This window comes from Elephantulus edwardii, unplaced genomic scaffold (assembly GCF_000299155.1).
Source record: "Elephantulus edwardii isolate Elephantulus edwardi_28Jun2011 unplaced genomic scaffold, EleEdw1.0 scaffold00070, whole genome shotgun sequence".
NCBI lineage: Eukaryota > Metazoa > Chordata > Mammalia > Macroscelidea > Macroscelididae > Elephantulus > Elephantulus edwardii.
In genome coordinates, this window is record NW_006399820.1 from 3,294,263 (window position 1) to 3,309,093 (window position 14,831).

General features: G+C 38.7%; 1 protein-coding gene across 1 annotated transcript in view; it reads left to right on the plus strand.

The window, feature by feature from the left end:
• Positions 1 to 472: 472 nt before the first annotated feature.
• The window catches only part of GPLD1 (glycosylphosphatidylinositol specific phospholipase D1), a 98,463-nt gene continuing 84,104 nt past the window's right edge, over positions 473 to 14,831 (plus strand). Inside the window, exons 1-2 of the mRNA XM_006888650.1 lie at positions 473 to 572; positions 6,251 to 6,306. Coding sequence (XP_006888712.1) covers positions 473 to 572; positions 6,251 to 6,306 — 156 coding nt within the window. The remainder of the gene's footprint in view (positions 573 to 6,250; positions 6,307 to 14,831) is intronic.

Here is a 14,831-nt window from a genome sequence, read left to right on the forward strand (position 1 = left end):
AGCTGATCACTATCCGAGCTCTTCCAGCATTTGTGACTTTGGAGCTCAAGGCAGCAGGGTATCCTGCTTGGAAAAGATGTATGAGCACTCAGCCCTTGTAAGGTAAGATCAGACAGATGTCTTCAGAAAGCAGATGTCAGGAGACAATTTGCTTTGTGCTGTCTCTACATAAATGTAATGTTAAAGTACAGTCCAGAGGAAGCCTTAGAAAATGGCAATCCTTTTAGATTTTATTACTTTTTTTCCTTCCTCAACAAGGATGGACAGAGTATGTTTGCTCTGCTGGGGAAACGAAACAGTTGGACAGTTGACTTCATTGGGAAACAATATTATTTGGAAAGGAGGCTTGGTTTCCTGTGTCAATGACCTGGTTGGAGAGCAAGCAGTGGGTTTCTGCTGGGATTTCAGAGTCCCTGTACTGCTGCAGCCCAAACATTTCCCAAATCACAGAGGAGCTATGAGTAATGAGAACATGTCTGCTTTCAGGTTCTGGTCCAGCCTGCTGATTACGTTGCTTGGGTATCTCTGCCCTGGGGCTTCCCCATGTGGGATTTCAACACATGTAGAAATAGGTAAGTGCTGAAGTTTTGTCATGTTGTTTGTTGAAAGGACCATAAATCTGTCCAAAATGATTTAGGGGGAGTTGCAAAGTGTATTTCCATGTCTTGATGCCATATCCCCAGTTGTACTGAGTAGCCTGGTAGGAGAGACAAAGCTGTGATTGAGAGTCACTATCAGGGTGACTTCACTGGGGACAGAGGAAGGGACAAGCAAGAGAGTGGGTGTTTCTTTGGGTGGTTAAAGAGAGAAACTAGAACTTGCAGGGAAGGTGAACCAATAGAATGGTAGAGGGAAGATGTGTGGAATATACAAGGTGGTTGTTTCTATTCAATAGATTGTGCTCCACACAATCATGCTCCACAAGTCTTTCAAAGCTGTTACCTTTCAGAAGTAGATTGCCATGTCTGTCTTCTGAGGTGCCTCTCAGTGGGTTTGAACTGCCAAACTTTTAACTAGTGGTTGAATGTTGCATTATTTGTACCAGCCTGACACTAGTCCCATATTCTTTCAATGGAACATTCAATTCCTAATGTGGGAGTGAGGCATTTTTTGTTCTTAGATGTTTGAGGACAGGGACTTCCAAATAGTTGACTTTTGAACTATATGGATTGAACTACACAGATCCACTTACTTATCCCCCCTTGTTGTTATTGCCATGAGCTCAAATGTTGCAAGGACTTTGTGGTACTGATCACCTCATGAACAATTTGTCTTTACAGTAAATTGCATAAATTAGTCAGAAGTACCAAGATTATTATTGCACATGAGGGCAGCACCTCTCAAGCTATTCAAGGGTGACCTGTGTATGAAAAGGGCTGCCTGTGGCCATGGGAGGGAGTCCTGTGGGTTAAGCTTTTAGAGAGATTAGGAGGTATGTACAGTGTTTTAATGGCCATATACATTGGCATCAGAGGTGCTAGAATGACAGCTGCAGATAAAGAGGCGGAGAGTACAGTCGACTGATGCCTATAACCAGTGAACAAGGCAGAGTGGTCCTTATATGGGCAGGTGATAGCACCAAGAGTAGGGCTTTTGTAGTAGAGGACATTTGTCATATTTTTAAGCACTTGAAAAGCATGAACTAATTTGTGATATAATTTGATATAATGCCAATTCATATAAATTTTCAGATTCATTTCAGCTGCACCTGATGTTGTGGGTTTTCTTTCATTTAGAGAAAAACAACAATAGTTTGTTGTTGTCCTATTTCTAGGAGTTACAGAAGAGGGCAAGATTAAAAATGAAACATGGGTAATTACCAGAGCAAAATAAACCTAGATATTGAGCTATTGGGCAAGAACTTTATAAGCCTAGAACTTTATGGTGTAGAGTGACACTAGAGAATCCTGAGTCTAGTTCTTTAGTTTTACAGATGAGGCAGCTTTTCCCAGTGAAGTCTTTCTAGAATTTCACAGCTAACCTGTTGGTGGCAGGTCTAGAATTGCATGTCCTGACAGCTAGTTTTGTATTCTTTATATTAATTATTTATTGCTATGAGGGAGGCAAAAGATATTGGAAAAGAAACTCAGACCAAGGATCTAATACTAGCTCTACTGTAAACTACATAAGAAAAATGGAACATTCACTTTATCTTTGAATTCCTTTTCTGTGAAATAAGTGTTGAATGTCTTAATATATTCTGTGAAATAAGTGTTGAATGTCTTAATATATTTCTCAGTGTCTTCTAAGATCAATGAAAGTACAAAAGTCTGTTTTGAAGTGGAATGAATATAAATGGAAATATTCTGCTTTTTAATGCTTAAAGTTTAAAGATTCATGAGACAGATGAGATTAAACATTTTCATGAAATCAGATAATTATTTTCTTTCAAAGCAGATGCCAAACCAAGATCCTAACTGATGTTTAAAAAGTTGAATATATCTTGATGTGAACATAATTAGAAACAATTCTTGAAAGAGGATATTCATCAAGAATTTTTTAAATATAAAAGGATATGAAAATGCAAACATTTATTAATTAATAACAGAGTATTTTATAAATACCTTTGTTGTTTTTCCTTTCACCTTTTAAAAGTTATTTCTTTATATTGGTTTGCATACAAAATTTGTATGCATTATGTTTTGTTTATATACATTGTGTTTCACGCATTCACTATTCATATTGTGTTTCATCGGATGATTCCCATACATTGTATTTTATAAAATAAGTCACCATTGATCCATGCCCACCATTACCTCACCTTTTCAGGTCCCCAGTGGATCTTTCCTAATTCCTTCACCTCTTCCCTTGGCCCATCAAACTCTGTGACCCCATGACTTACCCTCTTTTGTATCCTCAGTCCACCTTCTCCCTCCCCTTATCTCTTTGAATTTTTGTAGACATCTTACTAGTAATCCTTTCATATTTACGGTAATAGTCATATGCAGTATTAAGTCCTAAGTGAAATATTTGCATTAATATAAATTTGTTGTTGTTGTTGGGTGCTATGGATCAGTTCCCACTCTTAGTGACCCTGTGTGCAATGGAATGAAACTGTCCAGTCCCTGTGCCATCCCCACTCGTGCTGTTTGCTGTGCTTGAGCTCACTGTTGCAGCCACTGTTTGAGCCCATCTCGTTGAAGGTCTTCTTTTTTTACATGATGTCCCTTTCTAGGAACTGGTCCTTCCTGATAACATGTCCAAAGTATGTGTGATAAAGTCTTGCCGTCTTTACTTAGAGGGAGAACACTAGCCACGCTTCTTCCAAGACAGATATGTTTATTCTTCTGACAGTCCATAGTCTTTGTTGACACCATAATTCAAAAGAATTAGTAATTCTTTGGACTTACTTATTGGCCTCTATTTCAGTTTTTGAATACCTATGAGGTAATTGAGAATCTCATGATTTGAGTCACACTCACCTTAGTTTTCAAAGTGAAAACTTTGCTTTTTTAAAAAAAATTATCAGTTTATATATAATCATTCATATACATTGGGTTTCATTCATGTACATTGTTTTATACAATCATTCATATATATTTTGTTTTATATACTTCATTACAAGTTGCTGTACAGCAGTAACTTGTGGTTATTGTGAGGCTGAACAGTGTGACACTGATGTGTCAAATGCGTTCATGGTCAGTCACCCAATGTGGACAGAGAATGGGGTGGAGCTCCCCTATTAAAACAAGCTTGGAAGGAGGAGTGGCATCCACTTCCGTAATACCTTGCCTCCGGAAACCCTGTGAACCTGGAGAGCAGATGGAAGACACCCAAGCGTTGAGGACTCTCCTGCATAGGGTCGCTATGAGTCGCCTGCAACTCGATGGCACTTAACAACAACAACATACTTTATTACTACTGATTTATGCATGCTGTCATCCCATCTTTCCAAGTGCCCATTGAATCTTTCCTATTATTCCTTCATGCCTTCATCTACCCACTATCTTCTGCTATTCCAGTGATTGCCACCTTCCCTCTTTTCCATCCCTTCTCCAATTCCCTTTCCTCTTTGAACATGTATACACATCTTGTTCAGTTATCCTTCTGTTTTCACAATAATGGTCTTATGCACTTTTTGTCCTTGTGAAATGGTGTAATTTCACTCAGCAGAATGGCCTCTAGACTCTTTAATGATATATAGTATTTTATGAAATTATTGTTTTTTAGTACTGCATTGAATTCCATTGTGTGAATGTATCATATTTTTTCCATTAATTTGTTTGTTTATGGACATTTGTGCTGCTTCCTTTTGCGGCCTTTTGTGAAAAATGCTGCTATGAACATAGGTGTTCATATCTCCATTTGTGTTTCCATTCCGATTCCAGCAGTGCAATCCCTGAGTCATACAGGATTTCTATGTTCGACTCTTTGAGGAAATGTCAAACAGTTACCTTATATAGTGATTGTACCATTTCATATAATCCCATCAACAATGCGTGAGAGTTCTAATCACCATTGCTTTTTAATACTTTGATAAAGAGTTCTTTCACAATAGATTTTCTCATTGCTATAATGAATACATTTTTTCAATGCTGTCTCTATGGCCACTGATTGTTGATTTAAGTAAAATGAAATCCTTGATAACTTTAGGATTTTCTCTCTTTATTCTGTTATTGGCTACTGATCCAGTTGTGAGGATTTTTGTTTTCTTTGAATTGACATATAATCTATATTAGAGGCTATAATTTTAGTTAATTATAATTTACACCATCCAAAGGTTTTGTTCTATAATGTTATTAACTTACTGTGTGCAAGTTATTTGTGTCAGTATGAACTTGTTTCTTTTTAAAAAAATTATTTTATTAATTTTAATGAACATTTACAGAGATTTTAGATTTCCATTCATTCATTGTTGCACTTTTTTCTCTGCCCTCCGCCATGATCTTGTTTCTTATAGCATTCATACTTATAATTGTTGTGTGCTGTTGAGTTGATTCTGACTCAGTGACAAAATAGGACAAAGCAAGACAAAATAGAACCACCTCCTTGGATTTTTTAGGCTGTATCTGTATGGAAGCAGATCACCAGGTCTTTTCTCTTGTGAAGGTGATGCTAGGTTTATATTGCTAATTTTTCCATTTAGTATCTTGGTACCTCACACTGGCACCTCCAGACCTCCTTGCTTACATTATATACTTTTGTGTCATATCGATTAAAAAAAATTTGGATGTGATTCACAATAAGAATAAAGTATCACTTTTGTATGTCTCTTCACAAAGAATGTTAGTCTTTTTGTTGATTATAAGAAGATTCAGGATGTGGATGTGGGTGAGGGTATGTATATATTTATGTGTATGTGTATGTGTATGTGTATATAGGTGGAGTAGGTGACCTGAGGGATTTTTTGTTGTTGTTGTTGTTCTTTCAAATGGTTTAACAATGAAAGAACATTTGAAAGTCACTGGTTTGGGCTCTTTATTGAATTTCCTGTTTAGGTTCAGCTATCTGAGTGGATTGGTTGTCTTAAGGCAAAATATGATGATAGTAAATTCTGATTATTGAGAATTTTCCATATATTAGTGATTGTTCTTATCACTTAGCATTAATTGTGATTCTCTCAATAAGTCTATAAGGTCAATGTTATTTACTTGACTTTATATAAGATGAAAATGAAGCCTAGAAAGATTAAATAACTTTACTAAAGCCATGAAACGAGTTAAGAAGAAATATTAAACCACTATGCAAATGCGGTCCTCATGCCAGGTTTTAATTGTTTTTCGTTAAACATTCTTCTAAGTGGTATAGCACTGGTCTGTCCATTTGCTGTACAGAGGTAACACATGGTTGCTGTGATGCTGAGCACTGTGACACTGATGTGTCAAATGGGATATGGTGGACAGTGGTGTCCATGGTGGACAGTGTTTTGTGGAGCTCCCTGATTAAAACAAGCTCGGAAGCAGGAGTGACATCCACTTCTGAAATGGCTTGCCTCCAAAAATTCTATGAACTTGGAGAAACAATGAAAGTTATACAAGTGTTCATTAGTTCATAAGGTTGTTATGAGTTGTCTACAACTCAATGATACTTAACAACAACAATAGCAATGCAAATTAGATTTTAATTGTGATAATATAGATATTGTATAAACCTTACTAGTCTTCATGAAAATATTAAATAAGTCACAGTTAATTTCTATTTCCTGCTTCTTTGACTGATACAGCCACAAAATTATATATATCCCTTTAAAAATTATCTCTATTTTTCATAATAGTTGAACATAATTAATTTATGTTTTTCTTTCTTTCAGGACACAGGGCTCTGGAGTTTTTCCATCTTCAAACTGGGAGTGTTAACTACAAAGAGGTATAAAGCTTTACTTTCCTTTTATTCCTATGTATTAAAGTTCTTTAGTAGTGTCAACAAAAATTCCAACAGATAGGTAACCAAATTTATAAAATAATATAGTTATTTTTACATTGTCACAGAGCATTAATATTTTAGAGGATATATAGAAAAGTGTATTCCCTGGAGAATGACTTACTTGAATACTACTTGCATATTAGATGTATATTATAAAGTCTACCAGCTACTCTTTAGGAGAAAGCTGTGTAGTCTGTTAGGTGATTTAAAGCCTCTGAAAATCAGCTAGAAGGTCAGCTATGAGTCAGTCAGTTATGATTTGACAGTATGTATATGTATACCAAAATAGAAGAACACATTTGATATTCCTCAAGGTAAAAGAACGAAAGCACAAATTCCAGTCTCAAGTTAAAATACTGAAGGATTCTATGGGCAAAATATTAAATGATTCAGCAATAACAACTCAGCCCATTGCTGTCAAATCAGAACCAACCCATAGCTGACCCTCCAGTAGATTTTTAGAGGCTGTAAATCTTATGTGAGGAGATTCTCCACTTTTCTCTCATGGAACAGCTGGTGGATTCAAAGCACCTGCTACTGCACTAACAGTGCAACTCTTTACCCAGTAGGCCACCAGATCTCTCTTTAAATGATGCAGAAAGTACCGAAAGAAGATGGAAGGAATACAGAGAGTCACAGTACTAAAAAAATTTGGTCAACTTGGCCACACCTAACACTAGTAAGACTCTATCATGAGGAAGTAATAAATATTTCTGTTATCAGATCTTTGCATTTTTAATGCAAAATTATATAATAAATTGGAAAAACAAACACTCCCCAAAACAACAACAGCACTAATACACACACACACATACACAAAGAGAGTTATGTAAGTAGTTATATAGACATTAGAAACTTGTCCTTGGAAAGAAACCTCATGCTGAGAAAGATAGAGGGTCAGTGAATATAAGGAAGATTCTCAGTGATATAGATTGGCACTGTGATTACCAAAATGGTCATAGCCAGATAGAGGTCATGAAGATGGCACATGATAGGGCAAGGTTCAAATCTATCATTCATAGGGTCACTATAAGTTGTAGTTGACTTGATGGTTCCTGGGAACTTGGGTGTTCTAGTGTTAAGAAGCTGTGCTGCCAACCCGAAGGTGCATGGTTCAAATCCAACAGCTGCTCTGTGGGAGAAAGATGAACAATCTCCTCCCCCATGCAATTATACTGCCTCTGAAAACCTGCTTGACAGTCAATGATGAGTTGGATCTGACTCAATGATATAAGACAACAGGAACATATAGTTTTATATAAATGTATGTAAAAACATAAATTAAGTATGTAATTTTAAAATGTTATATAAATACATATTATATATTGTGTTTGTTGTTGTTATGTGTTGTCGACTCTCCTGTGACTCATAGTGACCCTATGCACAACGTCTCTGAACCCTGCCCTATCCTGAGCCAGTCTCACTGACTCCAATGACACACCTACTCACATTACTCCAGTTACTGTTTCAATCCATCTCCTCATGGATCTCTCCTGCATTGTCCCTCCAAGCATGATGTTTTTCTCCAAGGATTGGTCTCTCCTGGCCTGTGCCAAAAGTATGTGAAACAGAGCTTCAAAACTGGAGCCTCCAAGGAGAAATTTGGTTTCAACTTCTCCAAGACAGACCTCTTTGTTCTCTTGGTGGTCCATGGTAGCTGTTATAGAAAAACCTGTTACTGATAATGAAATAATATTTTAAATAATTTTTCTAAAAGTGCATACCTTTCTTTTATTTATTTATGTACCTTTCAGGTGATATCTGAGATAAACTATTTTTACTTTCCACGTCTTAATTCTTTGTATTGCGTAAAATTGAATCACCATGAGGAGTAGGAAGTATTTACTCAGACATATACTTTGGAATGTTTCTTCTCATCCTACTGTTTTCTGATAGGTCTGTGTAATGGCTTATCTAACTCATTCCCAAATTGTTATGTGCTGTTAAGATGGGATGGAACTGACTCATAGCTGACCCTCCAGAGGGTTTTTAGAGACTATAAATAGTGTGGGAGGCGATTACCTATCTTTCTTCTGTGGACCAACTGGTAGATTTGAACCAATTTTGTGTACCTCATTCTGACTTTATGCACTGTTTCAAGCTCTATCACTAAGTAATACTTTGTGACAAGACGATTATTAATACTTGTATTTCATAGGACAGGCTAACATGTCCTCATTACTAAGAACTGGATCACATTATTGACAATAAAGTAGCTCTGGTTGTGCTGTGGCTAGGATACTTGGCTACTAACTGAAGGGTTAGTGTTTTCAATCTACCTATTATTATTATTATTATTAGGTTTTTTAAAAAAATTTTTAAATTTTATTTTATTATTTTGTGTGTGTGTACCATCAAATCAGATCTGACTGGTACAAGAGGAGATTGTTGCTCTTTCTCCAGCACAGCATCTGGTGGATTTGAACCGTGTGCCTCTGGGATTGCAGTGCAGCTTCTTGCCACTAGGCCACCAGAGCTCCCTAATTATGTGGTTTTTAAAAACATTATTTATTGTGAAAAACATATATGTGTATATAAGGGGGTGATAGTTGGGAGCAGAAGGGTGAGGATGGGTAGGGAGGAAATCACAGGGCTGCACAATTTGATGGGCAGGAGGAGTAGGCTAAGGAAATGAAAAATATCCAGTGGGGACCCAAAGAGACAGGGGATGGTAAGCCGAGTCCAATGGTGAATTTTTTTTTTAAACAAAGAAATTATCTTATTCACCTGTGGGTTTCTCATTTTGGAATGGGGCTTAGACTTTCTGACTTTTTTATGCTGAACAGAGGTGTTGATGTGAAGGGGGAAGGGGAGCCCACTTTAACATCTTACTGGTGGTCCTGAGTTGAAGCTGCATGCCTTCTTGGTCTGTTAGAAGATATTTTCCTGCTGTTTACTGCCCTCTGGACTACAAAGTGTTTGCCAAGGTGGGTCCAGTGGGGATGGCTCGCTGAACCCTGAGGCTCCAATGCTCCTTCACTTCCTTAGCTGGCAGTTACAGTTCCCTTTTTTCTCTGGAACTGGGTTCAGGGTTCAAATCTGGGGTAAAACTCAGTGTTAAAGTTACCTATAGGAAAGGGAGCAACTCTAGAGAGAACAAACTTGTGAGTTACAATAGAAGGGCTTTGGAGGTGTCACTTACAGGTGTACTGGGGGAGAAGATAGAGGAAAGTGGCCTAGATAAAATTCTATGTATACCCTAGGCAGTTTCCCCCAGTGACCTAAAGGCTCTTCATAGGGGTCAGGGAGCCCACCCTGAGGGCCAAACAGCTCACCATGAGGGCCAAACAGCTCACCCCAAGGGTTGACTGTCTCACCCCCAGGACCAAATGGCTCACCTCGAGGGCCAAACGGCATACGCTGAGGGCTGAACAGTTCACACTGAGGGCCGAACAGCTCACTCTAAGGGCCGAATGACAAACCCTAGGGACTGAATAGCATACCCTAAGGGCCAGGCAACACACTCTGGGGGCCAGGCAGCACATCCCTCTACCAAAGTCCCCCCCTTGAGGTCTAGAACCTGTGCCTCACTGAAGACCATGGCCAGGGACAGCACCCCCAGTTCCAGCACTGCCACCATTACTCCCTTTCCCTCCACCAAGTGGTCAGACTACAATTTGAAGTAGGCATCACTGCCCTCCCCCTTTATAAATGGAGAAGGGGATTTGAGAGTAGTGAATGGACCCTCCCTAGGTCTAAATAGTTCTTGACAGCAGTAGTCAAGAGATCAAAAGATGTGGTGTAATTGAGGATATCTGCCATCTCAGATATATTGCTGTTGTTAAGTGTCATCAAGTCATAGACAACTCATAGCGACATTTACCAAGCCATTGTGTGATTTTCTCTGACCTATCCAAGGAAATCTTCACTGACAGCGAGATACTTTCCCTTATCAAGACCTTCACCTCCCACAGTTCCATGGTGCTGCCACTGCTGCCATCACTACCGCCCCTCCCTCCTGTGATGGGTCCCCTCGGCTTGCCACCTGGTCTAGGCTAGGGCACCCATGAGCCCCGGCCATGGCAGCCCCTGGGGTCGTGACAGGCAGAGGGAGAATGCAAGACCCACCCATGTTTCCCTGAGAATCCCCATCCTCCTGATGTTGCGCTCCAGTCCATACTGATGACTAGTTGTCAACTGCTTGGCTGGGCACATTTGAGCTGTGTGGCCTGCTTCAATACGACCTGCCGGGCCTCCTCCTCACCACGCCACATCTCCTACCACCACCGTGTTGGTTTCAAGAATTCTTCCCAGAACAAGTCTATTCTGCAGCAGTATGGAGGCTCTGCCACACCGGCCTCAGAGCTCAGTGCTTGCCATCCATCCCAAGTGAGGGTATCCCTGGGGTCTGGCTGCTGGAGCCTCATGGAGCTGTGGCAGCAGTGTGGGCTTGGCAGTGGGGGGCAGGATGGGAGCTTTGGGATTCATCCATTCTTCTTTGGGAATCTTTGATCTCTTGATATTGAGCCTTGATCCATATTGAAGACCAGTAATCAATTGTTTAATTATTCAGTTACTAATAAATGAGGACTGTAGAGGACCATGATGGCCTGTTTCTATGTGGCTTGCTGTTCCTGCAGCTCCTTATTTCTGCTCCTTGTTTCTGCTGCCACCACCATCTTGGTTCTTCTATTATTATTATTTCTAATGAAAATTTCAAGTGAGGACACACCTAATTTCTATTTCTTGCTTTGTGGGAGAAAGATGAGACAATCTGCTTTTATCAAGACTTGCAACCTTGGAAAACTTATGGGCAGTTCTGCTCTGTCGTATAGGATCATTATGTTGTTGAGTTGGAACCAACCCATAGCTCACCCTCCAGCTGGTTTTCACAGGGTTACTATGAGTTGGAGTTACCTCAATGATAGTGGATGGACATTACTAGTAAGGCTTCATAATTCAGTATGGAAATATGCATGGTAAGATAATGGAGATTTATCTCAAACCGCCTTAAGTCATTAGTTTAATCTTACTTGCTTAATAGAACCTCTAGGAAAAAAACAGAATTTCTATTATATTGTTGTTTTTGATGACCTTGGCAAGAAATACAGGAGAAGCAAGAATTTGCCTAGTTCATCACATGAAAAAAACAACCCTGGATGCATGTAGTGGGGTGACTGTCTAGTAGAGATTTGTTTAAGCTTGTTGTATTAACTTAATTTTTAAAACATGTGAAATGGAAACCAGATACTCCCTCTCAGCATTACCTAGTCTGATGTCATTGGAAATGACTAATCCCCTGGGTACTCATACTTCTGCCCTTGAACAAATGATAGTAGACTACACACACACACACACACACACACACACACACGCCACCCCCCCATGATTTTTAATATATATACACCAGAGATAATCATAAACATTTTGCTTCATTTCATCTCAGGCAGTTCTATTTCTCCAAAATGGTTACTCTCTATGGGCTATTGTGATGTTGTTGTTGTTGTTATGTGCCGTCAAGTCGCCTGCGACTCATAGTGACCCTATGTACAACAGCCCTAAACTCCGCTCTGTCCTGTGCCAATCACACTGTCTCTGACACTCCCATCCCAATTATCCCAGTCACTGAATCAATTCACCTCATAGAGGGCCTTCCTCTCCTGCGCTGTCCCTCCACTCTCCCAAGCATGATGTCCCTCTCCAAGGACCGGTCTCTCCTCACAACATGTCCAAAGTATGTTAGATGGAGCCTCAGAATCCTTGCCTCCAAGGAGCCACCCGGTTTAACCCTTTCCAGGACAAATCTGTTTGTTTTCCTAGCAGTCCATGGTATTCTCAATACTCTTCTCCAGCACCACAGCTCAAAGGCATCAATTCTCCTTCTATGCTCCTTGGTCATTGTCCAACTCTCTGATGCATAACAGGTGATTGTGAAGACCATGGCCTGTATCAAATGCACCTTATTCTCCAAAGAGACACCATTGCTCTTCAGCACTTTGGAGAGGTCCCTAACAGCAGACTTTCCCATGGCAATGCGCCTTTTAACTTCCTGGCTGCTGGTGCCAAGACTGTTGACTATGGAGCCAAGCAAACTAAAACTGTGTACAATCTCAATGTCTTCACCATCCATCCTGATGCTGCCAATTGGTGTTTTAACCCCTCCCATATGATATATGAGTTCTGGTGGCCTAGTGATAATTGTGTGGCCACTGTAAAGGCACATGGTTTGAATGCACCAGCTGCTCTGTGGGAGAAAGATGGACAGTCAACTCTTGTGTGATTTACGCTTTTGAAAACCCAAAGAAGTGTCACCTGTGGTCAATTTTGACTCAACAGTACATAATAGGAATACATGATACATACCCTCTGACAACCTGCTGGAGGGTAATAATTTGATACTTGTTCCTAAAATCTATTACATATTCTTCTGTTGCCAGAATGTGCCATAATTTATTTAGCCAGTTCTTTATTTTGGTTTTTTAAATTTATTTTAAAGTAATTTAAAAGTTACAGGAGTTGTAAAAACAAGGCAGATAATTTGATTTACCCTTTACTCAGTTTCCCTAATTGTTTCCAGTTTACCATATTTATCTTTTCATTTTCTCTGCATAGATATTATATGCATATAACCCCTACTGTTATATGTACATAACATGCATATAACATACACATATATTAGTTATTGACTTAATAATTATTATCTTTTAACCTATAATCCTTTATTTTCTAAAAACAAGGGCACTTTTCTATATATTTATAACACTGAAATTATTATCATTCAGTCCTCAGACCTCATTCACACTTAACAGTTATTTCAACAATCAATGTCCATTATGGGTGCAGACCAATCTAAGCTCATGTTCTATATTTAGCTGCCAATACTTTTTAGTCCAATGTAGGATAGTTCCTCAGGCCAACTTTGCAATGACCTTGACATTTTTTTAAAACCATGGTTTAGAAACTGTAGAATCTATGATAATTTGTTTTTGGCATGATTCAATTCTCCTGCAGGCTACTGTGTGTTTTTTGGCAAGAATATCCCAGCACATTAAAGTGATGTTGTGTTCCTGTATCATATCAGAAGGCATGCAATGACAATTTGTCCCTTTACTAGCACTGCTATCTTTTATCTGGAGTATTGTGTTTTTAAGTTTTAAAATTTCTATTTACCTCTTTGCTGAAGATATGAATGCTGCTAGTGCAGAAATACCATTGGAATATGTCTTTAATAAACTTATTCTCTCATACTTTAGGAAGTTAGAAGTTAAAATTCAGGTTTTCAGCTCTAAGGGAAGGCTTTTTATCTCTGTAGGTTGTGGAAGAGTGTCCTTGTTTCCTTCAGTAGACACTGCATTCCCTGGAGACCTCATCTATCTTGGCCTTTGCTGGTATTAAAGAGCTTTGTCCTTAAGAGACCTGGGTCCACAATGACACATTCTATTGCTGGTGAATATTTCTTTGTGGTACTAATGGTCACCTATTCAACTCACTTTACTCCCCTTTTATCTCTAGTGAGATATTAGTAGATGCCATTGACATCTACTAATTGACATCATGACTGGTAGTGACTCTATGAACAACAGATCAAAACCTCACCCTATCTTGCATCAGCCTCATAATCTCTAATATGCTCAAACCTATTGTTACAGTCATTGTATCAATCTATATTCAGGGTCTTCCTTCTTTGACTGACCTTCTACTTACCCCAACATGATGCCATTTTCCAAGGCCTGGCCCCTCCTGATAATATAACAAGATATGTGAAATGAAATTTCATCATCCTTGCCCCTAAGGAAAACCTTGATTGCATTTCCTCTAAGACAGACTTGTTTGTTCTTTGGAAAACCATAGGATATTCTATACTCTTCTCCTACACCACAGTTCAAAGGCATTGATTCTTTTTTTTTGTTGTTCTTTTTTCATTATCCAACTTTTAGATGCATAAGAAGCAATTGAAAATACCATGACTTGGATCAGGCACACATTAGTCTTTAAACTGACATCTTTGCCCTTTAGCACTTGAAAGAGGTCCTTGACAGCAGATTTCCCTAATGTCTTTTGATTTCTAGACTGTTGCTACCATGGGTGTAAATTGGGGATTCAAGCAAAAGGTAATAATTGACAATTTCTGTTTCTTTTACATCTATCATGATGTTACCTGTTGGTCCTGTTGTGAGAATTTTTGTTTAATTGATGTTGAAGTGTGATCCATATTGAATGTTGTAGTCTACAATCTTTTTCAGTAAGTACTTCAAGTCTCCTTCACTTTATGCAATTAAGATTGTGGCATCTGCATAACAACTGTTGATGAGTACTCCTCCAATTCTGATACCACATTCCTCTTCATAAAGTCCAGCTTCTTGAATGGTTTTCTCAACATACAGATTGGATAGGTATAAAGAAAGACTGTAATTTCAATGCACACCTTTCCTGTGTAAAGTGAAGAAATTATAAAGTAGGAGAGATGAACAGAAAATTTCAAAGGGAAGTTTGAGAAGACAGAGTAGTATTGTAATGAAATATGCAAA